The 26795-nt window shown below is 43.7% G+C and overlaps 1 protein-coding gene across 2 annotated transcripts in view; it reads left to right on the top strand.

The window, feature by feature from the left end:
* The window catches only part of Ces5a (carboxylesterase 5A), a 138129-nt gene that overhangs the window by 88942 nt on the left and 22392 nt on the right, over positions 1-26795 (top strand). The window contains exons 6-8 of one of the 2 annotated variants that reach the window (XM_075976914.1): positions 3586-3687; positions 23318-23522; positions 26167-26305. In XM_075976914.1, coding sequence (XP_075833029.1) covers positions 3586-3687; positions 23318-23522; positions 26167-26305 — 446 coding nt within the window. Of the gene's footprint in view, positions 1-3585; positions 3688-22177; positions 22313-23317; positions 23523-26166; positions 26306-26795 lie in introns of those variants that run through there. The other variant, XM_075976915.1, reaches the window with a different exon arrangement.

Raw genomic sequence — 26795 nt, forward strand, 5'->3', positions numbered from 1 at the left:
AGCTCAAAGTTTCTCGGCCTTAGCACTATGGTTCCTGATAGTTATGGAAGGATGGGGAACAGTGCTCACAGTGACTGATGGGGACCTGAGAAATATTCAGATATTGACAGAGACCCTATAACCTCTGCAGAGCACTGTAACTCCAAGCTGATCAAACTGTTAAAAGATGAGGGTTCAAGGAGCAATGGGTTTTTCTTGGCTCACTCTCTGGGGCCTTCTGCTAAACTAGGGTTTCGGAAGACAGAGTTTAAAAACTGGTATATTCAGAGTTTCAGTTCTTCTCAGCTTGAAACATCTCTGTGGTCCCAGGATCCTATGTGTTCCTCAGCTCTTGGCTGTGGGATAAAATGCTTGAAAAAGTCAACCTAAAGATGAAAGGCTGGGCTCATGTGGCAAAGGTTTTAGTCCATGGTTGTTTGGCTCTGTTGTTTCTGTCTCCAGATCTGTAATGAGGTGGGTTATGAAGCAAGGGAGCTAGAAGGGGTAGGGGGAGAGGAGGGGAGAGGGAAGAGGGGGAAGGGAGAGGGAGGGAGAGGGATTCCTTTAAGGGGAACATCCCCAGATATTTATTCCATTCAACTAGGTCTTACCTTCCGGAAGTCTGTTACCACTCAGGAGTCCATCAGTTTATGAATCCATTACACTAATGAAGCTAGATTGTCCATGGTGCAATAAGTTCCTAATACCCCCACCTCTGAATATTGCAGCATTGGCAACAGCCTTCAACACACCAGCCTTTAGGAGACTTTGTATCTAAGCCATAACGCTTCCCATTAGATAAGGATTGAAACACACTTTCTTGCTTTCTGTGGCCTTGAGACCTCTGTGTTTTGAAGTGGAAGAGGTCAAAGAGAATGATCTGTAGCCTCAAGGCTGTGGTTACATTAATCTACTGGTTGGGAGCTTCCTATTACAGAGGCCTGACGCTATTGCTCCAGTAGCTACTAGTAAGAAGGTGCAACGTAAGCTCGGATTTTCTGGGTTTCTGCTCTAGATTGAATCTGGAACGCTACTTCAAGGCTTGGTTTCCTCCAACCTGTGGGTGGTGGAACTTTTAAGAAGTGGGGCATAGTAGGATATTTTTAAACCACCGGGGGTGTGTCCTCCAAGGAGACTGTTGGACGATGGCCTCTGCATGAAAATGAGGCCACGCCTACGTCACGGAAAGGGTGTGGACAAGGGTTTTGTTGTAGATATGAGGGAGAGAACAGTCAGAGGCATCTGGAAGAGTCCAGGGCAGAGGGAGGAAGAAACATGGCCTGCAGACCGAACTGGGCCATGAGAAGAGAGAGGGAGGAAGAGCAAGAGAGGAAGAGAAGAGAGGAGAGAGGGCAAGCAGACCAAGAGGAAGTGAGAATCAAGCGAACAAAGAGAAGAGAAGGCAGGAAGAAAGAGAGAGCTCATGGCCAAGCTGGGTTTTATAAGAATCCTAAGGTGGGGGTCAGGGTATGGCAGCTGGGGTGACTCTGTGAGAGGCACTTGCTGAGAGAGGCTGGAAGTGGGCACGTGCCTGGACAGGCTAAAAGGCCATTGTTCTGAGTTTCTTTGGAATCTAACAATCCCTCTTTCTTTCTGACTCGATGGCTATATCTCAGGTTGCTTGCTTTACCTCATGCTCCCACCATGATGTATCCACCTGTTATAGGCCGCAAAGCAAGGAGACCAACTCATGGGGAGCTGGAAAACCTCCCAAACTGCAACTCAACACAAACATTCCCTCTCCTAAAGTCAGTTGTCTCAGGCATATTGTTACAGTAATTAATAGTCAACTACACATTCACCTCAGCTTAGCTGCCTTTTCTTTGTGTGCCCTGAACTTGGCTAAATTTCATTTGTTTATCACAACATGTCACCTGTTAAAGTTACCTGCACACGCACGAACCCCCTGTTCTGAATTTAGATCAGGTAATCTTTATGTCTCGCTTTCTTCGTATCCTTGCTACCTCCACCTAGTTCTACATATAAGCCATTTGGTGAAGTTAATGGGGTGTCAGTCCTTTCCAGGAATGGACAGACAAATAAATAATATGTTGCTATATGATAATACATTCCCTATTATTCCTTCTATACACTGGCCATTTCTTATCCAGCTTACTGTCATCTTGTAGTCATTGCTTCAGAGAAGAATGGCTCAGCATAAAAGAGCAAAACTGAGTGTCAGTTCTAGAATTTCTGAGGTCTCAAAACCTTAGACTTCAGAAGAGTAGAGAAGTCTCTTTTGGGTGGGTTGTTTCGAGACAGGGTTTCTTCTCTGTGTATCCCTGGCTGTCCAGAAATTTGCTCTGTAGACCAGGCTGGCCTCAAACTCACAGAGATCACCTGCCCCTGCCTCCGGAGTGCTAGGATTAAAGGCATGCTCACCCACCTCCCTGGCTGATTAGAAAAATCTTATGCTCATGAACGTTAACAAGTTTGTGATTCTGGGTTGCCCAATGCTGTTTTTGTGTGTGTGTTTACAGCTCCCTTGCACCAAATCCATTGTAGTGAAAGCAGCACATAGAGTTCCCTAGGAGGACCTCTGCCCAAAGTCAAGACCAGAAACAAAGAAGCACAGAGCAGCAAGTAGGGATGGCGTCATAGGCTTGGAGCTGAAACCAAGTGGCAGTGTCAGGAAATTCAACCCCATGGCGTGGTGTCATGTGCCTGATGTAAAAATTGTTTTGAGTTGGAGAAGAATAGGGCCCTGTTTGCGGGATTCCTGAGTTTGTGGACCAGAATTCCCACACACGCCTATGCTAAGCCTCTGTAGCACAGCTGTTATCTTAGACCAATCCCCTTTTGACTGGTTCTTTTTCAGTGAAAATCAGAGGGTTCACCTGGACTGATGGAGTGCTTGCATTGCCAGCTGACAGTGTTTTCAGGACTTTGTCCTGAGTGGGATTTTGGCCATTCAATGACTACACAGGGCTAACCAAACCTATTAGCCAATGTTGGGGAAATGTCCAGGCAAGCATAGGTAAGACAAGCTGGAGCTTTGTTGATCTGTGATTGACAGTGAACGAAGGCAGACATGGCGCTGACATCCATCAACCTGAATATATGGCCAAAGAGTTGACTGTTTTTCATCTATACCAATAAGTAGTCACCAGAACTAGTTAGAAACAGGACTATTAACTCATCCTTCGGTAGGTTATTGAAATTTAATTAACTCCAGGAAGTGGAAAAATCGAGCTCAAGGGTTGGTTATTAGCACTGAGTATGACCTTGAATAAGTTTTATATACCTTTTCTGAATTTTAGATTATTTCTTTTTAGAAGGAAAGTATCACAATAAGAGAGATACCCATGAGGGATCTTGTAAAGGTGAACAGTACTGAACAGGACTTAGCCTCTCATGTCTACTTGATAAATAATAAGCAAGATTGTTTGAGAAAACTCCAACTCATTCTAGGGCAGAGGATCTTGTTTGGTGTTTTATGTACTCTTGAAAACTGTATGATCCAGAGTCATTAATATTTTTTTATGTATTTAATTAGATTGAATTATTCAGTTCTGTTCAGATCTTTATCTTTAGTGACTTCCTTTGCTTATTTGATTATGTGGATGGCTTTGTTTAAACTTTGTGCCCGTTTTCTCTTTGCCCAAGGTCAGAAGTGTTTGCTTCACAATACGGAGGCTGTGCTGTTAGGATTGCTATGGGGTCCAGTCATACTCAGATCCACGAGTGTGCTTGTATGGATTCCGACAAGTAAGGGTAGATAATACCTATTTTAATTGCATAGACTTTCTTCTTCCTATCATTTCCCCTAAAAATAAAGTAGCCCAATTACTTATAAGAAATTTTCATGGCGTTGAGCATTATCTATAACTTAGAGATGACTTGAATAGAAGAGTGTGCACAGATTCTATGCAGATACTATACCATTTTATCTGACGGACTTGAGAGTCTCCCTCTCTTCCTTTCTTCTTCCCTTCCTCCTTCCCTCCCTCCCTTCCTCTCTCCCTCCTTTCCTCCCTCTCTCTTTCTCTCATGAAACCAAGTCCCCAGACACAAAGGTAGGAATTTATATTTTGGTAATATTTCTTCTCTTAAAATCTACTCTCCCAAGTATACTGCAAGATTACACTCTTCAATTGCTGTTTGTAGGTGACTTTCACTAAACGCGTTTACCAATATTAACAGATAGAGAGAGGCTCAAGCCTACATTTTTTTTTGTTGCTGGTTCTGTATTTTTCTTATGTCTTATCTTTTCTATTCCTCCTTTCCTCATCAAAATTAACTATTTCTTAGGATTTTTGGAGAGTTCTACTATTTAGTTTACCACCTTCATAAGATAAGAAACTTTCAGGATGAACACGCTGTTAAACTGTGGCAACCAATTGTTAAACAATGACATTCATCACCGATTTTAATCACTTGTGTCAGCTATCTTTGTTTGGGTCAGAAATTTATCAATTTCCTCTTCAAAGAGTCATCTTCGGGATCCATCTCCATTAGCACCTAGCTATTTTTCTGTCCATCATAGTTAACATCTCATTATTTTTCGATTCTCTACTAGTATCTTTCCACTCTATCATCATCTTCTTTTTGCCTTGGATTTACTGGGGTTTTTCTCCTGGTTCTTGACATAGATGATCAGGTACTGCTGTGAGAATTTTTTATTATGGGCATTTCTGTTTATAAATGTCACCCCAGCACTGCTTCTGCATCACACATAATAAGCTGCGGTGTGTTGCATCTTTGTTATTATTTGTCTCAAAATACTTGCTAGTTCCCACTCATATTTTTCTTTGGCCTACTGGTTGTTTGATGCATTCTACATGCTTGCAAAGTTTGTGTGTTTCTTTTGTTACTTATTTCTAGGTTCGTTTCATTGTGGTAGTTGATGTGATTCCCACCTGCCTAAATTCTCTGAAATCTATTTTGTTGCCTAACATGTGGTAAACCCCAGGGAATTTTCCATGTTCACTTGAGAATAATGTAGAGTCAGCTATGCTAAAAATGTATGCATGTATGTATTCATTCGTTCATCCTTTGGAAATGAGATCTTGACAGGTAGTTCACACCATCTTCAAACTCTTGATCTTCAGGCCCTTAAGATGGCTGAGAGGGGCAAAGTGTTTGCTGTGCTAACCTAATGACCTGGATTTGATCCCTAGACCCATTCCGCAAAGAGACAACCAACTCCTGGAAGCTGTCAGCTGACTCCCACCTGCCTGCTGTGGTGTGTGTGTGTGTGTGTGTGTGCCTGCTGTGGTGTGTGTGTGTGTGTGTGTGTGTGTGTGTGTGTGTGTGTGTGTGCCTGCTGTGGTGTGTGTGTTCCTGCTGTGGTGTGTGGTGTGCCTGCTGTGGTGTGTGTGTGCCTGCTGTGGTGTATTCCTGCTGTAGTGTGTGTGTGTGTGCCTGTTGTAGTGTGTTCCTGCTGTGGTGTGTGTGTGCTGTGGTGTGTGTGTGTGTGTGCCTGCTGTGGTGTGTGTGTGCCTACTGTGGTGTGTTCCTGCTGTAGTGTGTGTGTGTGTGTGTGTGTGCCTGTTGTAGTGTGTGTGCCTACTGTGGTGTGTGTGTGCTGTGGTGTGTGTGTGTGTGTGCCTGCTCTCATATGCACATAGGGATAGTTAATGACAATGACGGAGATGATGTTCATTATAGTAATAAAGGCTCAGTCTTCCCATCCCAGCTTGCCTAGTGGTGGGTGTCAGGTCCCAAAGAAACTGGGGAGAAATGACTACCCCTGGTGCTATTAGCACACCACAGCGCATGCCGGCCTCCTGACTCTCTCAGCAATGCCAGTACCTGTCACAGAGCCTGTGCTGCCATCCTGGCTCTTCTCAGCTCTTCTCACCTGGCCCCAACCCCCGACTTCTCATTAGCACATGGGCTTCCCTTCCCCTGACTTCTCATTTCTCTATAATGTTGCCATTTCGGCCATGCTCTCTCTTGGCTCTAGGTCCCCTCTCTTTGCCCTCTCGTGTTTGTCCCTCTCCCTTGGTTCTCCTCTCTTTGCCCCCTCATGTTTGTCCCTCTCTCTTGGTCCTCCTCTTTCATTCTCTCTGACTCCTCTCATGGTCTGATGCTGTCTTGTAGTCATGTTTAGTCTACTACTTCCTCTCCCTGCTCTGGACTCTTCAAGATGCCTCTGGCTGTACTCTCCCTCAAGACTACAATAAAAACCGCCTCAACCATCCTTTGGAGAAGTAATGTCTTCACTTTATATAGTGACTTTGCAGATATGTGTCAACATGCCCTGTTTCTGTTGTTTGTTGGAACATGTTGCACACAGTCTTAGGTCTAGTTGGTTTATACTATTTTTAAAGTCTTTGATTTCTGTGAGGAGCTTATATTTAAATGATCTATCCCTTCTTGAAAGCAGTATGTTTAAAACTTTACTTATCATGGTAGAAGAGTCCTTTCAAAACCTGTGAATTTCTACTTTGTATATTTTGGAGCTCTGATGTTAGTTATATACATATTTTTAATTCTCATAACTTCTGGTGGGATGGTTGGTCTTTCATCATTACATATACCCTTCTCTAGGTCTTTTTGAGGGTATTTGCATGGTTGCCTACGCATGTGGGGGTATACTTGTATGAGGATGATGGTGTACATGTGTTGCCTAATACACAAAGTCAATATTATTGTGAGGATGTCTTATAAGAAAAGAGAAAGGAAAACACTCCCTGAACATCAGAGATGGGCATTGGATGAGTGATTCAGCACACAGCTCACCCGCTGACTAGACTGGTGCCTTAGGCTCCAGGGTTCTCTGTTTCTGAAGCCTGCAGTGGGCTCACCAGCTTTTGTGGGGGTGCTGGGGACCCAAACCCAGCTCTTCATGTTTGTGTGGCAGACACTTTAGGAATAGTCTGCTTTATTTTTAATTGATTTCTTTCATTCTACTTTTGTGTGAACTACTTTCACATGTTCTTGACATTTATTGCTGAAAAGTCGAGATTTTGAATATCATAAGGCAGAAGGTCTGAAAATCTCATTCTCTCTATTTTGGTCAACTTTCTGTCACTGTGACAAAGCATCCATCCCTGGAAATAAATAGAGGATCAATTCCCTAGTGATTTTAAAGGGTTCTGACTCCAGCCCCTTGCGGCCATTGTTTTGGACCTGTTGCAAGGCAGACCATCATGGTAGGAGCTCATGACATCATAGCAGAGGGTACAGTTTGCCTCATTGCAGCTGGCAGGGAGAAAGGACCAGGATTCCAACAACCCTTCAAGTACCCCCTCGTTCCTCTCACTGTACCCCACCTCCTAGAGGTCTTAGCCTCTCTCAATAGGACCAGCAGGCTCACTGCAACTTGAGCACATGGGCCTTTGGAGGACATTTAAGATCCAAACCAAAACACTTGCTTCACTGAGTTTGTTGTGCCTGTGTAGACCAAATTGACGTCGGACACACAGAGACCCACCTGCCTTTGCTTGGACTAAAGACATGCACGGCTGCTCCCAGCTAAAGCGGTTCTTATATGGGCTGGAAAGATGGCTCAGTGGTTAAGAGCACTTGCGGCTCTTGTTTGTTTAACGATTTATAAACGAATTTTGTAAAGTTTATATTCTTTGCCCTGTATGGCGACTGATGTCACTGTTTGGTTAGCTTAGTGGTCAGTGAGTGATTGGGCAGAGATTTCCTGTTTTTGTTTCACTTTAATTTATTCTGTAGAGTTTGAAGTGAAATTTGAAGCGCAAGGACCTTGGAAGCTTTAGCTGAAGCACTGAACAATCCTGAGACGAAGGCACAAGTCAGTTACACATTCCTCTCTTTTAATTTGGCATCTTGTTACACAGGGGTACTGTCAGCATACAAGTTCTAATTCCTCACAACCTATTTGTTAAGCAGTGGGACAACGAGGTGCCACAGGACAGAAGGCACCTTCAGGAGTCACAGCAGCCACATGTGGTGAACGGTTATGCAGAGACTTCACTGGAGGGTGATGCCAGACAGTCCTCACGGGGACAGGTAACGGGTACGAAGTGACAAATGGAAAAACATCTGACTTCTCACGATACCAAGAGAAGCTAAAATGTTGACTCCAGGATGTGTTAAAAGCAGGCATTACAAGTGGCTTTAATTCTGTCCCATAAGTTAACACTTCTGTAACTGCCTGAAAGTCAGTGGGCTTCGAGAACAGCTCTTTGGCTGTAGGAAGTCTCCTTCATGTATAAAAGCACGTAGTCTACTGGCGAAGAATCTACATTTACACTGGCAAATGTTTACAGAAAAACATACCTTCTGAGAAAAACAGACTTTAAAAAAGATTGCACTGTGGGCTTACAATAATTTTGAAAATTGTTTTTCTTAAAAAGAAAGTTACTGCTTTCAGGCCTATCAATATGTGTTAGATGCCAGTAATCTATGTATTCTACACTTTAAGCAAGATTCTATTGTTTTGAAATGGTTCTGGCCTGGGTCTGGAAAAGCCTGGGATAAAACCGGACTCTCTGAACATAGCGGACAATGAGGACTACTGAGATCTCAAGAACAATGGCAATGGGTTTCTGATCCTACTGCACGCACTGGCTTTGTGGGAGCCTAGGCAGGTTGGATGCTCAACTTACTAGACCTGGATGGAGGTGGGGGTTCCCTGGACTTCCCACAGGACAGGGAACCCTGATTGCTTTTCGGGCTGGGGGGGAAGACTTAATTGGGGGAGGGGGAGGGAAATGGGAGGCGGTGGCGGGGAAGAGACAGAAATCTTTAATAAATAAATAAATTAAAAAAAAAGGAAAAAAAAAAAAAAAAAAAAAAAAAAAAAAAAAGAAATGGTTCTTAAGCCTAATCTAAGACAAAGAAGAAGTCAGCAGGTCTGTGAAACGGCTGTCCAATACAGAGCAGGACCTGCTTCTGCTGTGAAGATCCATTCAGCTCTGTCATTACGTTCAGGTGCGTGTTTAAGACCTCATCTAGCGATGTCACACAAATATTGAGTGCCTGGAACAACAAAAGCCGTAAACAAAACCTCCCAGTCTGGAGATATTCTCTGTGTGTGCTAAAGTGCCTTGGGCATTCTGCTGGGCAATTCATAGCTAACTCTGCCTTCATTCATGGCGGCCAGTCAGACAGGAGAGACTTGTGCCTCACAGACACTTGAGTGTGCTCCTACCTTTGAGATGCGCATAGCCACAGGATTGCGTGCGAGCATCTCAAGTCTTTGTCATATATTAATCAGTTTCTTGTTGTTACAGAATGCCCCGCACAAACAACTTGAGAGGAAGGGTAAATTATTTTGGTTCGTTGTCTCCGAGATTTCAGTCAGCCGCAGTGTGGATAGCATGACCGAGGCCCAGGCGCGTAAGCAGAGAGAGGACGCATGTATTGGGAGGTTCTGTCGCTCTAATTTTGGTTTAGAGCCCAGCATGTGGACAGAGCCACCAACCGCCAGGGTGAGGTTTCTGTCCTTGGCTAACCTTCTTTGGAAAAGCTGTGGAAGACACACCCACAGGTGTGATTTTGAAATCAAGCTTGCTTTCCCATCTCCAAATTTCACTCTTCCAGGTTGTTCTCCCAAGCTTCCCTATGACAGTTGCTTTCCTGGACTGGAAACCCTTGGTCTACATGACCACAATTATTTTTTTCCATTTTTAAAATTAAAATTTTTTTTGTTCGTCTAATATGTTTTGATCATTTTCTCCTCCTTGAACTCCTGCCAAGATCCTACCCACTTTCCTATGCACCCATTTTTATGTGCCCCTGTGTGTCTCTCTCTCTCTCTCCCCCCCTCTCTCTCACACACATACTAACTCCCAAAACACCAAAATGAAAATCAAAACAAACACAAATGCAATAAGACAATAAGACAAAAAAATGATGAAACAAAACAAAATGAAACAAAAACCCACAAAATAAAACACCATCGAATTTGTTCTGTGTTGACAAACTGCTCCTGGGTTTGGAGTCCAGCTGATAGACCCGGTTTTCTGCACTCTGTTGTAGAAAGCTTCTTGGTTAGGAATGGTACCCTGGGACCCTGGGTCTACTTCCCCATCTCAGGGCTGGAAGCTCATTTGATTTGAGCCAGGGAAATAGAGTATGATCACAGTTTGTTGATAATGAAGTCTGAACTGCTCCATCTACACAAGGCCCCTCTACTGGGAGTTTGAATCGACACCTTTGAGCTTGCCAGAGGACAGGGGGGTAGGAGAGGGTGCCAAAAATGTCACAGATCTCTCCTGCCATGACTCAGCTAATCCTTTCTGAGTTAAATGTTTACCTGTTTTGTTTTGCTTTGTTTGTATTGCTTTGGCTGGTTCCCAGAGCTCAGACAAAATTTATTCTGACAGTTCTGTTGGCATCCACTGATTTGCGGCAGAACGGGCCCTGGGCGTCCTTCCTTACCCAGTGGTTTTCTCTGATTATTTGTGAGTGATTACCCCCTAGATTGCGTCGGCATTCAGATAACGCCGACATGTGGGCTGAGGGTTTGCTGATGATGCTCCCCGATTCTTTCTCCTAGTGTGGATCACTGGAGCTGCGTTCTCCCAGCTTCCTCTCCCTGAACGTGCCTTTCCTTTTCTTCATTCGTGGAGGTTAACCTCATGACGTAGGTGTTGGACAGGCAGTTCCTTCCTTTTCATCTTTTTCTGTCTTCTGAGCATCTTCCATTGTCTCTTCTAAGAATAGTTCCTATTCTTCTTGTTCTCTTCTCCCTGGGCTCTGATGAGTCTCATTTTCTGTCTGCTCTTAAGACTCTTTTTTAAAAAAAAAAAAAAAACTTTGATTTTCAGAAATTGATCACAGTATATTAAGTAGCAATAATTTTCTTTGAATTCATTTCTGTTTTAGAATTTGTTGAGATTCTTAGACACATGAACTAGCTAATGTCTTTTTAAATCAGTTTTTCAGTCAATAGATTTTTTAAAAAAAATAATTTTCAGTTTTTTTCTCTTTCTCTTCACTTCCAGACCCTAAATTTTTTTTTTTTTTTGAGATAAGAATTTAGTGTGTAGCTCAGGCTAATGCCTAGCTCACAGCCCTACCTCTGCCTTGCAAATGCGGAGATTGTGCCCATCACCCCAGTTTCTTCTTCCAGCCCCCAGTCTCACAGGGTTGGACTCTTACACACATGGCCTTGTTCTGGTAATGCTTTGATTTTCCTTTCTTCCATCTACAACTCGTGCTTCAGTTAGGAGACCTTCTTGGCTGTTTTCAGGTTTGCCACCCAGCTGCCAGCTCCCACGAGTTCACTGCTAAGCCCGTCCAGAAGAGCATTCGCCTTACTTGCTGCATTCTAGCGCTTTGAAATCGTCATTGTCAGTATTGTAGGGCTTTTGGCTTTGCGCGGAGCCTTTCAACTTCCCGCTTTCCCACTCATTTTGCCCACTTGTCTTCAAAGTCTTCCAATTGCTTGTTTGTGAAGGTCATTTAAAAGTTGTTACCCACCAGCAATATTTTGATCATTTATGAGGACTCCTTTTATTGACCTTCATTGTCTTCTGATTTCAGGTCACATTTTCTCATTTCCTCATGATTTACATGGTTTTCTATCGCATACCAGATACTACAAATACGGTTGCTGTGGTCAGCTTAGCTAGTACTGATCTGTTTTCACTCGTCCTGCAGGTGGAACCCAGCCTCTTCCGTCGGTGGGGCCCTGCGGCACTGTGCACAACCGCCGTTCGTGTTTCCCAGCATTCTCTCAGCTCCTCAGTGCCATGCTCACTCTGCAAAACTATGCTCGAGAAGTGACAACCAGAGAGCAAAAGCCCTTCAGGAATCTTTTCCAGACTTCAGTCTGCTGGACTAACCCATAGTTAGCTCTGAGAGCTTGGACGCTCTGTTTCTGTCCACGAGAGACTTACTGCCTGAGCAGCTTTTCCTTCCACCTGCATGTGACCCCCCCATGGGCAATCTCTTCCAGAGCGCAGCTCTGCTCATCTGTATTCATGTGCACGCATCAGGGACACTTTGTTCTCTCTGTGTACCTTGGTTTAATGAGACGTCCCTGTGACCATCCGTCACGTCCTCAAAGGATGACTTGAAGAAAAATACATAATTTTAAAAATAGGTCCAGTACTTACTCCTTCCTACACTAGAAGCCGTAATAACCTTCATGTTTTCACTGACTTTACGAGCAGAGCGATGTTTCAAAAAGGGTTTGAAAAGCCAAGCTGATGATTGCTCAAGGTTTTCATATTAGGCCAGGGCATACCAATATGTGGTAACCACACTGACTGATTTTTCTATATTGAACCAAACTTGTAAGTTATTATGACCAAGGGAAATCTATGTAAGTCCTTGAGCTTCATTTACTTCTAGTTGGCTTTAAAAGTAACCATTTTTGAGGTTACAGAGCTGAAGAATTATTATCCATCTGCCACCAACTTGGCTATTGGTGACACGTCTGACTGAAGATGATGAATAAATTAAAACTGTTATCTTTTGCTATCTTTCCTTATTCTCTGGCATACGATTTTTTTTTTTTTTTGCATTTTAATGGTTAACTGAGATGTTAGCCATCCCTGGGAAAGGAACCTAATAAAGACACATGTTATAAACTTACCCGCTAGTAGTTTTCCTTTAGATTTATCAGAATTGGACGTCTGATAGTCTTCAGATAGCATCAAAATGTGGGTTAAGGCTTGACAAACTTACTACCATTATTATTAAACATAGACTAATGTTTGACTGTAAGAGAAATAAAATGTTTGTCAACAGAAATTATAGAAGCTGGCCTAAGATTTAAAGTCAGATTTGTTGCAATGGTTTCTCACTAGAATGGGAAAAGAAAAGATGTTCTCTGAATGACAGAGATGGATGCAGAGTTCAGGTTGGATGCATGACTCAGCTGTCTTCCTTCACATTGTCCCCCCCCCCCCCCTTCCCTCCCTGTAAAAGCCATCTTGGGCCCCTGACAATCCCTCATGCACAACAAAGCATACCTAAGTCTCTTTGAGGAACAAAGCAAGCTAAATACAGATCATCTGTGACTAGATGGGAGCTCCTTGTAATGAAAGATGTGACATCGTCCGCAAAGATAGTTCTAGACTGATGGAGAAAAAGAAGTTTATGAGAAGGGCCTGGAGAAGGTCCTGGGCCAGAGTGTCTCTGACCACACAGATAGAGCAGAGGTCACCAGGTTGGAGAGCCTATCTGTTCCAGCATTCTGAAGCAAAACAGGTTTCACATTCCTTCCCTTGAAGGAACAACCTGTGTGCTTAACCTTCCATGTTCCCCTGGTGCAGTGGTTCCCAACCTCCCTAATGCTGCAACCCCCTAATACAGTTCCTCATGTTGTGATGATCCTTAATCATAAAATTACTCTTGTTGCTACTTCATATCTGTAATTTTGCTACTGTTATAAATCATAATGTAAATATCTGATATGCAGGATCTCTGATAGATGACCCTGTGAAATGGTCATTCCACCCCCCCTCCAAAGGGTCACAACAAACAGATCAACCCCCACAGGTCACGACCGCATAAACTAGGATACATCTGTGAGCGCAAAGACTTCGTGTGGCCCCTACAGTATACACTATTGCATACATTGCTAGATCTGAAATGCTGATTTGTTAAAGGAGTTTTCACATATATTGAAGGAAGTCATCTATAGTTAATTTTTATTCACTCGCAAGGTCATGTGTTTTGAGGGAAGATTCTGTAGCCTCATTTGAGCATTGCAAATGTTATAGCCACAGGCTCGTCACTGTGACCAAACTCCCAACACATAATTTAAAAGAAGAAGGGTCTGCTTTGGCTTGAAGCTTTGAAGGCGCCAATCCATTGCGGTGGAGAGGCTTGGGAGAGCTGAACAATTCATACATGGTGCCCAGGAAGCAAAGAAAAAGACTATGAGGAAGGGGTAGGACAAAATATAGCAGCCAAGGAAGACAGTGACTACTACCTTGAGTTAAATTCTACTTCCCGTCTTTCACTACCTCCCAACAAAGGATATCCATCATAGGATAGATGTATTCACTAGGCAGGAGGCTTCATGATCCCACTTCTCATGGAAATGACCTCACCTCCCTAACCCAGGCATGCTTTTCTAATCTCCTAGGCGTGTATCCACTCAATTAAATTGACAATCAACATTAGCCATCACAAAACATTATCCATTAATTTTATTTTCTGAAAGAACTTCTACAATGCTAAAATAATGAATCTTTAAATGCTTACTCATTTATAAGTTGTAAGTGTTGAAGTCTCCCACTATTAGTGTGTGGGGTTTAATTATGATTTAAGCTTTAGAGGTGTTTCTTTTTACAAATGAGGGTGCCCTTGTATTTGGGGTATAGATGTTTAGTATTGAGATTTCCTCTTGATGGATTTTTCCTGAGAATAATATGAAATGCCCTTCTTTGTCTCTTTTGATTAATTTTAGTTTGAAGTCTATTTTGTTAGATATTAGGATAGCTACACCAGATTGTTTCTTAGGTCTATTTGACCTAACCCTTTACTCTGAGACAATGTCTGTCTTTGAGGTTGAGATGTGTTTCTTGTATGCAGAAGAAAGTTGGATTCTGTTTCTGTATTCAATCTGTTAGCCTGTGCCTTTTTTATAGGTGAGTTGAGTCCACGTATATTAAGGGATATTAATGACCAGTGATTGCTAGCTCCTGTTAATTTAGTTTTCATTGTTGGTGATGTTACTTTGTGTGTTTCCCCCTTCTTTGGGATTTTCTGCTATGAGATCATCAATTGTCTGTGTTTTTGTTGGTGTAGCCAACTTCCTTGGGTTGGAGTTTTCCTTCTAGTATTTTGTGTAGGGCTGGGTTTGTGGCTAGGTATTGGTTAAATCTGATTTTGTCATGGAATATCTTGTTTTGTCCTTCTATAGTGATTGAAAGTTTTTCTGGGTATAGTAGTCTGGGATGGCATTTATGGTCTTTTAATGTCTGGATAATGCTTCACCACACCCTTCTGGCTTTCATTGTCTCCAATGAGAAGTCAGATGTAATTTTGATAGGTCTACTTTTATATGCTACTTGGCCTTTTTCCTTTGTAGCTCTTAATATTCTTTCTTTACTCTGTATGTTTAGTGTTTTGATTATTATGTGGCGAGGGGACTTTTTTTTTTTTGATCCAGTCTATTTGGTATTCTGTAAGCTTCTTGTATCTTCATAGGCATATCTTTCTTTAGGTTGGGAAAGTTTTCTTCTATGATTTTGTTAAATAAATTTTCTGTGCTTTTGAGTTGAACTTCTTCTTCTATACCGATTATTCTTAGATTTGGCCTTTCCATGGTGTCCCATATTTCATGGATATTTTGGGATAAACTTTTGTTAGATTTAATGTTTTCTTTAACTGATGAGTCTATTTTCTCTATTGTATCTTCAGCACTTGAGAGTCTCTCTTCTGTCTCTTGTATTCTGCTGTTCGTGCTTGTGTTTGTGGTTCCTGATCATTTTTTCATGATTTTTATTTCTATTATTCTCTCAACTTGTGTTTTATTTATTGTCTCTATTTCAGTTTTTAAGTCTTGAATAGTTTATTTCATATGTTTGGTTTCTTTTTCTTGGTTTTCTTTAAGGGATTTGCTGATGTCTTCTAATTTTTTGTTTGTCTTTTTCTCCATTTCTTTGAGGGAATTTCTCATTTCCTCTTTTAAAGTTTCAAACATTCTCCTGAAGTTATTTTTTGGGTCATTTTCTTCTGCTTCATCTATATTTGGTTGTTCAAGTCTTGGTGTTGTAGAGCCTTATGTTTTACAGGTGTTGTGTTGTTCTTTGTGGTGTTGTGTGTGTTCTTACCTTTCCTACTCATCTTTTCCTCTTATAGGTGTGGTTGGGGCTGTCTGAGATTATGTTGATTAATCCTCTAGGTGCCACTAAATCCAAAGCTCAGATGGTTGTTTTATGGTACTGTCAGTGCCACAGTTCTAGTTACCCTGTTGGCTACTCTGTGTTCCTGGAGATTGCTCAGTGCTCCTGGGCTTTGCTCCATTCCCTGGGAGTTTGCTGTCTCAGGCCTATTTTAGCCTAAGTTACTGGCTTTGACCTGTTTCTGTAAATTCTGGGCTTGATCCACACCTGCAGAGGTCCCTGGCTTGGAGTTGGTCTTGCAAAGTTCTCTGGCTCTGGTCTACTGTCTTGGAGTTCCCAGGGTTGGGTGAGCCCAAAACCACAGAGTACCTGGCTCAGGCTTACTCCTTCAGAGGTCCCAGACTCAAGCTTGGACCCACAGAGGTCCTGGCTCAGGCCTACTCCCTCTGAGGTCCCAGGCTCACGCCTGGCCCTGCAGAGATTTTTGGTTCCTGCCTACTCCCTCAGAGGTCCCAGATTCATGCCCAGACTGGCAGAGGTCCTGGCTCAGACCTAGTTCCTTGGAAGTCCTAGACTCACACCCAGACCCATAGGGGTCCTGCCTTAGGTCTACTCCCTTGAAGGTCCCATATTCACATCCAGACCCTCAGAAGTCTCTGGCTCTGGCTCACTTGCTCAGTGGTTACTCCCCTGTACCTATTCTGGTGGAGTTCACTGTTTCTGGTTTGCTCTGGACCAGTTTGCTGGCTCAATCCTGGTCCGCCAGTGTCCTAGGACTTGATTGGCTCTTGGCTCCCCCTCCCATGGAACTTGTTTCCTCAGGCCCACTCCAGCCTAAGTAACTGGTTCAGTCCCACTCCTGTGGAATTTGTTGCCTCAATCCTGCTTCAGCCCAACGTGGAGTTCATTCAGGTCCAGAGTATTTATATGGAATACCCAAGACACCCTACCACCATCCATCCCAAATCCAGCAGATGGCACTGACCTCAGTAGGTAGGTCTTCCTCTACCAATTAAGATAATTGAGATAATTTCTCATCAATATTCCCAGATGTCCTCTTTGGGTGATTTTAGATTTGCCAAGTTGAGATTAAAAACTGATCATTAAAGTACTCAGTGTTTCTTCAGCATGAGACATGGGTTCACAAGGAAGGACTCATTTCCCATTGTGGGTTGACATATTTCTTCCTCAAACCTCTGGGCCATGTTTTTTTTTTTTTCCTATCTGCCTCTTTCCGGGCTCTTGAGAAACCTGCTTCATTCACCAATATCCAGAAATGATGTGTGTCTGTACCTCAGCTTCACTTTAGTTCTTGTTCAAGGTAAACTCCAAGTGCATTGCTTCAAACTGGACACCAGGAGATTTCTCTCTTGTCCAGTTTCCTTTAGGGTGGCTGTTGTGGAACAATGAAATTTCATCCAATTTTTTCTGTGTACATGGAGCCTGTTTTCTTCCTCCACCAGCTAAAGACAGAGAAGCTTCAGAGAGTCGTTGACACAGTAAAGAGAAACGACATGGGGACAGCCATGCCTACTTCACTTACCTGCACTGTATGGATTTGGTTAATCCTGACTTCTAATAAACACTAAATGTGCTTGCATGACCTTATTTCTAGCTCTGAAAATACTCTGTTCCTAATAGACAGCAGAACTTGAGACAAGGCTTCAGGTTAAAGAAAAAATCATTATGTATGCTCTTAGGGAGGAGAAAGAAGCAGGAAGAAAAAGGACCAAACAAGGGAGGAAGATTATAGACAATGGCACTGTCAGCACAGAGAATGCAACTTCCCCGGGTGTCCTGTCGCTGAGGAGTGGATGGAACGCCTCCAGAGCCCTCCTTGTCACTGTGGTCCTTTCACTGAGGGTTACTCTCTGGGCTCTAACTGTCTTATAATTCCAGTCTCACAGAGCCCAGTTGAGAGATTGAGATCTTAGTTCTCATCTGGGCTTTCTCCCTCAGGGTGTTAGTGGAACCACCTGGAAAACAGGCAGGCATGATCAAAGGCCAGTGCCTCTCAGGGCCGCAGGCCTGTGCTGCTGCTGCTGAGAACACCTAGAACTGAGAACGTGGTATCAACTGAAACGTTAATTGAGTGTGGTCAAGTGGAATGGGAAGCCAGTCTGTCCTTCCTCATTTTACTGTTCCTCATTGCTTACGGCGTGCACCTGGGGACGGTAAGATTTGCTGCTAAGAGGCAAGGAGGTTCATTTCAAGGCCTAAATGTGTTTCTTCCCAGTAGTGTGATACTGGATAAATCATGCTGCCATACAGAGCCTCAATTTCATCATGTACAAGAAGGCAATTTTATAACACATAAGAAGCCTTTTGACCTGGGGCCTGGTACCTACAGGGTTTCCTATAAATTGATGTAGAGTCCTTGTTTCCTGACATACAGTGAGGGGCTCCAGAGGTAGTCATGGGTGTATCCCATGTGAAACCAAAACAGAATATGGGAAGTAACCGTAAACATTTTAAGAGTGAATTATTGACTTCTAATTGGAGAAGGGTGGAAACAGATACCCAATCAGGGAGAATCCTCACGGTGCCCATTCATAAGGACCAGAAAAGAAGATGGTTAAAGGAGCTGGCAAGGTGCATATGAACCCCAGAGACCCGCATTGGCCTTCATTGTGGCTCACATGACTTCTGAGGTGGCAACATTTGTGCCTTTAGAACCAGTCACCCGCCTGTTGGCAACTTATGTCTTCTTGGAAGCTTCTCTACTCTTTGTCAGATTCCTGTGGCCTCACAGGCAGGTCTGGAAACCACGCTCATGCTTGTGACCCTGGAACACATAATCACTAAACATCTGCAGAGCTGTCATCATTTGTAACATTGGGAAACTGAGGCCCAAAGGAGAGGAAGGATTTGTTCAAAGATGCCTTCCATTCTGAGGGGGAATCAAAGTAGAATTCAGGTCTCCACTAAGGATTGTGAGGCCACGAGCAGGAACATCTAGCAGGGGCAAAAGTCACATACTTTATTGCCTTTTGAAGACTAGTACGTGGGTAGACTCAGAGTTAGAGTCTAATGGAATAAACACTCTCGTCCGCCTACTGTAGAACCAGGGTCTGAGCAAACGCTTTGAAGTCTACAAAGCCATAAGGGTAGTCTGACTGCAGTCAGTGTACCGTGCACGCGTGTTGTTGAAGCATCCAGTGAACCCCACTCAGATGAGAAAAATGAATCAAAAATAAAGCCCTTGAAAACGTTCAGTGAATTCTCTCAGCAGCAAACATGTGTGTAAACATTCATTAGACTGTTTGCATGCTCAGTGTTATGTGTAAACAAATGAGTCCCCCAACCCCATCCCAGGCAAGCCTGGGTGCTTTAGAAATCCACATTCTTCCACCTACACATCCCCAGAGGTTATGATCACCTCAAAGACGGGCAGTTTGAATAGTAGGCTTTAATACAAACATCTCTTTTCTTCCTTAGCTGCAGTTTATGGTTCTTAACCCTCAGTTGTGTCGACCGTTGGTCTCTGAGTTGCAAGGGGAATTCAAGAAGATATTTTATTTTTGAATATTAAAATATATTATCTTATTGAAAATATAACTTTCATTGAAAATAGATTTTTTTTATCTTGATTAGAGTTTTCCCCTCCCTCTACTTCTCCCAGATCCTCCCCACCTCCCCATCTGGATTCACCCCCTTTCTGTCTCTCATTAGGAACCAAACAGGCTTTAAAGGGATAATAATAAAGTATAATATAATAAGATAAAACAAAAACTAACACATTGGAATTGAATAAAACAAACAAACAGAAAGGAAAGAAGCCAAGAGAAGACACAGGAAACAGAGACCCAATCATTTGACTCATAATATATATACAAAGAACCTGTAGGGTAATAAGAAAGAAGAAAAATTACAAATAAAACAAAATTAAAATAAAAATTACAAGATAAAGTTAAAAAGAAGAAGAGCCCTAACATGACATTATGAGACAAGGAACTGCACAAGATGTCACTGAGTTTGTTTTCTCTCGGCCATCTACTGCTGGCGTACAGCCTACCCCTAAGAGTAGTTTATTACCCTGTGAGTCTCCCTTGGAGGAAATTAAATTTTCATTTGCAAGTGATTATCAATTAGACATAGCTTCTGGGTTAGGAACGGGAGCATGTGTCTACTTTTATCAGCTCTAGGACCATTTAGTGAAGACCCAAGCAGGCCCTGGTCATGGTGCCTCAGACTCTATGAGTTAATATGTGTTTCAGTCTTAATGATTTAGAGGGCCCTGTTTTCTTGGTGTCCTCTATCACCTCTGGCTCTTATACTCTGGGGTTCTCTGAGCCCTGGAGACATCTCATTTGGGGATGAGTGTTCCAAGGTCTCTCACTCTCTGCATAATGTCTGCTGCAGGAGGAAGCTTCTCTGATGATGGCTGAGCAAGGCACCCTGGAGCCCCCCCACATGCACACAAGGTACACACACACACATCATTATTTAGTACTTTTATTTATGTGCATGTGTGTATACCTGCATGAGTTTATGTATACCATGTATGTGCAGGTGCCTGCGAAGGTCAGAGGGTGTGGAATTTCTTGGAAATGGAATTATAGGTAGTTGTGAGTGGCCTGATAAGGGTGCTGAGAACTGAACTCAGATGCTCTGCAAGAGCAATAGGTACTCTAAACTGCTGTCTTAGTTGGGGTTTCTATTGCGGTGAAGAGACAACATGACCACGACAACTCTTATAAAGGAAAGCATTTCATTACGGTGGCTCACTTACAGCTCAGAGGTTTAGTCCATTACTGTCATGGAGGTGAGCATGGTGGCTGGGAGTATGGTGGTGTGTAGGCAGACATGGTGCTGGAGAAGTAGCTGAGAGTCCTACATCTTATAGGCAAAAGGAAGTGGTCTGTATTACCAGGAGTAGCTTGAACATAGGAGACCTCAGAGTCAACACCCAGTGACACATTTCCTCCAACAAGGCCACACATACTTCAATGATGCCATACCTCCTAAGAGTGCCCATTTTCTTTCAAACCACCACGACTGCTAAGCCATCACTCCAGTCCCAAGTGCTTCTTAATGTTAGCTTAAAACATAAGAGTTTTTTTTTCTCCTGAATCTGGAACCAAACATGGATTCCACAGTCTTTTTTCTGGACTTTGTGGTGAAGCAGCAGTGCATGGGAGTGGAGTGGGGAGCAGGGACAAGAGGACCCTCTGGAGCAATTCAAATATTCACAGATTTATGGAGTGCCTCCTTTTGAGCAAAGTGCATCCACCACTCTCTGGCTCTGCCTTGAAAAATCCTTTACTATTTTTTTTAACAGAATTCAGTATCCAGTAGGAACATAATACTTGCTCAGGACTCACTGTATGAATATTCATGAGACAACTACTCAGAAATCTGTGCATTTGATGGATACTTCCCAAACCTACTATTTTGGTTTTCCAATAATAGGGCCTGGTACCCGAATCTCCAGGGGATAGGAGGATGAGTTTTTAACAAGCACCCACCTAGTCTTCAAGCACTTGGAAGCCCCATTTGAGGTCCTGGACTAAGTGATGCATGAAGCCATGGGGCAGATGAGTTCTTGCTCTGGATCCCCGGGATCCACCAGCATTTTCCCAGAGCCTGGACTCATAGGAAAGAGCATTGTGCTAAGCAACCAGAATGCCAAAGACATTGGTACCATAACTCCACCTCTCTGAACTTGTTCCATATTATATAGACTGGAAAACATGGGTATAGACTGTAATTACAGAGGGTTGACTCAAGAGACAATTCATAGGAGAAAAATGCTATATTAAGTACACAGCATTAATTTAAAAATTGAAACTGTGTTTTTTTTTTTTTTTAAAAAAAAATGAGCTACAACATTGCCATAAAGCAAATGGGTACTGCAGCTGAGAAGTCAGTATAACTTGAGCAAACATACATTTTGTTAGGTTTGCCACTGTCCTTGTCTCTCTCCTAGTAATCCCCATTCTCTGCTAATTTGTTGCCTTCCTGGTTTCTGGAGGCATTGGTCATAGTTTGAATATATCAAATATCTCCTCCAGGATCAGGCGTTTCCAGCTGGTGGTGCTATGTTGAGAAACTGTGAACTTTCGGAGATGGAACAGCTGGAGGAAGTGGTTCACTTAGGGAAGGTCCTTGAGGATGTCTTGTGTGTGGTCCCTTCCTGTGTCCCTTTCTCTGCTTTCAGCTTATCATGATGAAACCTCCCACCACCACATGGGTCAGCTGCCATGAGCCTTTTAAGTCATAAGCACAAACAAACCTTCCCTTACTTTCTGTAAGTTGGGTGTTCTGGTACAGCAAAGGGAGTATGTCTGACCCACACAGCACCTGTGTTTGAGAACCCTGGCTTAGTGGTTCCTGAGAGTCTTTTCAACTTCTGCTATCCTTTGAGTTCCAAGTCAATAATACGCTTTTTCTCAGCACAGGTGTTAATCATTACCCACTCTGTATATAAATCAGAACAGGAATGTCTCGCTTGGCCAATTCTCTGAAACTCTTGCTTTGATGCTGTTCATGACTTCTGCATCCAGTGTCTTACCTGTTCCTGACTGAAGTTCTCTGAGGCCAGAAGCCGCTGTGGACATCCAGACTGTTCAGGCAGGCCAACCAGATGTGTGGGGATTGGGTGCACCCTGGACAGGCCCTAATCTGGGTCATTTGGATCTTTGCAGTCATCATCAGGGGTGAGATGGCCAGGGTTTTCAGGATGTGGGAAAGGAGTAGCACTTTCTACTAGGGGAAATAGACATATTTCCCAGAGGTCTTTGGGGGACCCATTGTGGGCTATGTAGACCCTTGGAGCTTCAGTGTCCAATGCTATTGAAAGTTTGGGGCCAGAGCCTCCTTCTCAGAGGCAGACAGTCAGAAGGGATTGCCTCTGTCCTTGCGGTTCCTCACACCCAGTAAGGAAAGGCACCATCCTGGGCACTGGGGGTGTGTGTAGACTGGAGTCCGTGCTCTGTGGAGTTGACTGTGGAGACAGGACTTGCACAAGGGACAGAGCAGATAGTGCCAAGACTCCTGGGTCCTGCTAAGTAAGTAATTCAAGGCTTCATCTTCTGTGCAAAATCCAAGATGCTTGCATGCTTAGTCACCCAAAGCACCATCTTCAAGCTATTGGAAGTATAAGAGCTGATTCCAGCGGTCATCAACACGAAAACTTTTTGCCGCTCTCACTAATCTATTTTCATTTTCATATGTAACCTAAGCAGCTACCTAACTTATACAAACAACAACACAATCGATACTATTGCTCAGGAGTCCTCTAAACCAAAAGTTAAAGGTAATTTAGTTTGTTAAAAAAAATGCCATCCAGTAACTGCAGGCGATGATTGACATGTGGTGGTCTCTGGTGAGCATGGGAATGACTAGAGGGTGGTAGATCCAGCAATCAGTTTGGCAGGATCGGGGCATCTACAGAGCTTCAAGGAAAGGGACAACTTTGGTGTAGATGAAAAGCTTCTCCCCAAGGTCTTTGAGGTGGTGGTGGGTGCTCAGAAGCAACTGAGGCAGGTCCCCGTGGTGGTGGCTTCTCAAATGATCTCGAAAGCAGAGGACCTTGAGCCAAAGAGAAAGTCCCAGCTACTGTGGCCACTGAGTGGATGCCCACCCAGAAGGGAGCCCTGGGGTAGCCGATTGTCTCCTTCTTTCTAGCCTGCTTCTCAGTTCTCCCTTGTGTGTTTCCTCAGGGTCTGGGGCTGAAGAGCCACAAAGGTACACCAAGCTAGGATGGGTCAAGGGGAAACAAGTCACTGTGCTGGGAAGCCTCGAACCTGTGAACGTGTTCCTGGGGATCCCTTTCGCTGCACCACCTCTTGGAGCCCTGCGATTTTCCAGTCCACAGCCTGCGGTCCCCTGGGTTGACTTGAGAGAAGCCACCTCCTATCCCAGTTTGTAAGTCACTGTGCCCTGTGGTTTTGGGGACTGGGAGAGATTGCTGAGGGGGAATATAGGTCATGAAGTTCAGGGGCAGAGGAGAGGAAAGATGGCCATGGGAGTGGGAGGACCACAGACCTCGGTGAGTGTCTCGGTCGGGGCTCCCATGCCGGCTGCTCAGGAGAACTGCTGGAGGCTTGTTAGAATTGTATGTGTTTTTTGGCCTCTCCTAAGCTTCATGAATCAGAACCCTGTAAGCTGGGCTCAAGAGTCTGGAAGCTCTGAAAGCTTTGTGGGATTCTGAACCCCGAGCAGGTGTAGGAAGTGCTGTGATGAGCTTCCCAAATCGTTCAATGAAAGACTTTCTTAGTGTTTCTGTGTGACCTTCACTCTGGGCTGGCCTTTGTGGTCAGTATGGATGTGGGATTCAGAGAGCAGAACCGCAGCGTGCTCGTGTGTGTGTGTGTGTGTGTGTGTGTGTGTGTGTTTAATTCCCGTAGTCTCAGCTGGGCTTAATGCAAGGCCAGGACCACAGTGGGAACTCCATAAATGTTTGTGCCATGACACCATGGCCGCTGTATTAGTTACTTTTCTAGTCTCTGTGACCAAATTCTGACTGAAAACGATTTAAGGGAGGAAGGGCTCTTTTTGGTCCATAGTTTGAGCAGGTGCCACTAGTATAGCAGCGTCTGCAGTGGCAGGAAGCTGCAGCTGGGGCTCCACACACCTGGGCAGATAAGAAAGCAGAGAGTAGGCTATGCTTCTGCTATTTTCTCCTTTTTTTCTTTACCATGAGCCCTCAGCCCATAGGTCACATTGGGGTAGATCCTCCCAGAGGAGCACCTTCTAGGTGATCCCAAATCCAGCTACAATGAAGATTAACCATCACTAATGTCTCTGCAACACAAGGGGCCTGGGAGGTGGGTAGCTTCCAGCCAGTGAAGAGTTTCAAGGCTAGCTAGCTAAGCAGTTCCCACGTTAGCTGTGGAAGAGCGATAGAGCACTGTATGTAGCAACAAGACGTGAAGATCCCAGGGTTGTCCAGTTCTGGTTTTGTGAAGTTCTTAGGTTGGGGTCATATGGGGCTAAAGGAAGACCTTGGTACCAGGACATTCACAACACCCCAAAAGATGACTTCATGTGGTTCACTTGTGGACTGAAAATAACATGAAAAAACTATTAGTTGATTATTTGTTTGTTTATTTATTCATTCAACTCATTCAGAACCAACTCCAGAGTTGGATATCATTAGGACTTGGGGATTGCCACAGTGGACTAATGATATTCTTAGTTTACAAAGAGATTACATTCTAAGACATTATAAATTGAAACTATGTTCACTTCATCTACCTTACCTATCCTACCCTATACCATCCCCAACCATGTAATACATGGGTATGCGCCCCTGTGACACTATGGCCATTTACCTACAAACTGAGCATCTCGGGTCCTGGCCCACATGAAGATAAAGGTCAAAACTCCTCATTGGAAGCCTGGTGTTTGTGGACTACATATAGATTTCTCACATTATAAAGTTGAGGAAAACATAGGGTCATTGTGTGTTGGGGACTCAAGGAGCATGTAGACCAGTCATGGTGGAGGACAGAGAAAAATAGTTGATAATTAAAATGTAGGGAGCCAAGGCAACCATCAGAGGGCAGAGAAAGCAACTAAGAGAGCCGAGAACCATCCAGCCCAGCTTTTAGGAAAGGTCGGGCTGCCTTTGTGGAAAGCAATGGGACCCGAATTTATGAAGGACAACATACAAAGGAGCCAGGAGCATAAACACCCCAAAAGGAATATATTCCAGGGGTGGTTTCTCACTCCTCACTAGTGTCCACTCGTCTGTCAAGAAAACAACTAACAATAACCGAGCACGTAGGTACGGCAGAAACACCCACACACTCAGTGTCTCTGGTCGCCCTTTAGCCCTCTGGCTAAGATCAAATGTACTCATTCTCATTGTTGGCGTGCGTAGGACTCTGTGCTAGAGACCATGATTAATCCAGACTCACAGGCTTTTCAGCTGCTCACAGATGAGTTGGAGATCAGAATGTGATGCACAAACCTGGGGCAAGCTGGAGGGCACAATGCACACTCTGTGGGTGTTTCTAAAGAAGAGCTATGGTCACGCAGAGAAATCTCGGAAGGCTTCCTGGAGGAGCGGTATTTGGACTGAATCTGAAAGAGAGGGATGGATGACTTTGAGCCAGAATATACTGAGAGAAGCTATCCAGGCAGAAGGAGCAAAGCCTGGGTGCTAGAGCCTTCTGCGTCTCTCTGGATTCCTGGTATGGAGGCTGCAGGAGGATGCCTTTGCCCTTCTGGATGAAGAAGACTGATGGGAGAGAACTCAGTGGTGGGTATAGGCAGGGGTGTCCTTGCTGTTAATGATACAACTATTTTGGAAAATGAGCTTTCTTATCCAGGAACTGGATAAAAGGAAATCATCAATTTTTAGCTAGTCTGCCTATTTCTGAAAGGAGGGGCCTGGGGCACAATCAGATTTTATGCTAATAATCCTGACATGCCTCTCGGCTCAGAAAAGATGACTGCGTCTTGCCTCTGTCCCAAGGAAGTCATGCTGACATAGATTGTGAAGATTCTCTCTCTCTCTCTCTCTCTCTCTCTCTCTCTCTCTCTCTCTCTCTCTCTCTCTCAGGTGCTTTCAGAACCCAGAGTGGCTCGCCATATATCAAAAAGTACTCCAAGTGCATTACCCTAACTTTGAAGTCTCAGAAGACTGTCTGTACCTCAACATTCATGCGCCAGCCCATGCCAACTATGACTCCAGTCTCCCGGTAAGGCTGCCTGTTGCACTGGGCATCCACTAGCAGGCCTGGGCACCAGCTTGGGGTGGGACATCTAGAATGAGACCTAGCTCTTATTGAATAAGGGAAATTTTATTGCATAAGTAACTTGTTTTGTTTTTTTAAATCATAAACAGTAGCTGTCCTCTGTCGTTGTCTCTGTTGGATATTTCAACGATCATGATTTAACTTTCAATTTTTATTTCATTTTGTTCTCCCCTCTCTGATAAGTATTAAAATTGTCTGTGCAACTTAGAAAAGATAGGCTTAAAAAGGATTCTGAATGTTTTTCAAGTTTAAGAAGCCCCTTTTAAAAGAGTGTAATTGAATAATTAAACTGTTCTTTCCTAATTAAGCCAGTCAAGTACTGATGTCAAGTACTTCATTTAAGAACATAAGGAACCCTGTAGATGAAGGAAGGCTTTCTATGACCTGCATCTTAGCTGCACCCTCCCTCTCAGCATCCTCTCTCCCCATGCCT

Source organism: Microtus pennsylvanicus, chromosome 6 (genome assembly GCF_037038515.1).
Source record: "Microtus pennsylvanicus isolate mMicPen1 chromosome 6, mMicPen1.hap1, whole genome shotgun sequence".
In the NCBI taxonomy this organism is placed as follows: domain Eukaryota; kingdom Metazoa; phylum Chordata; class Mammalia; order Rodentia; family Cricetidae; genus Microtus; species Microtus pennsylvanicus.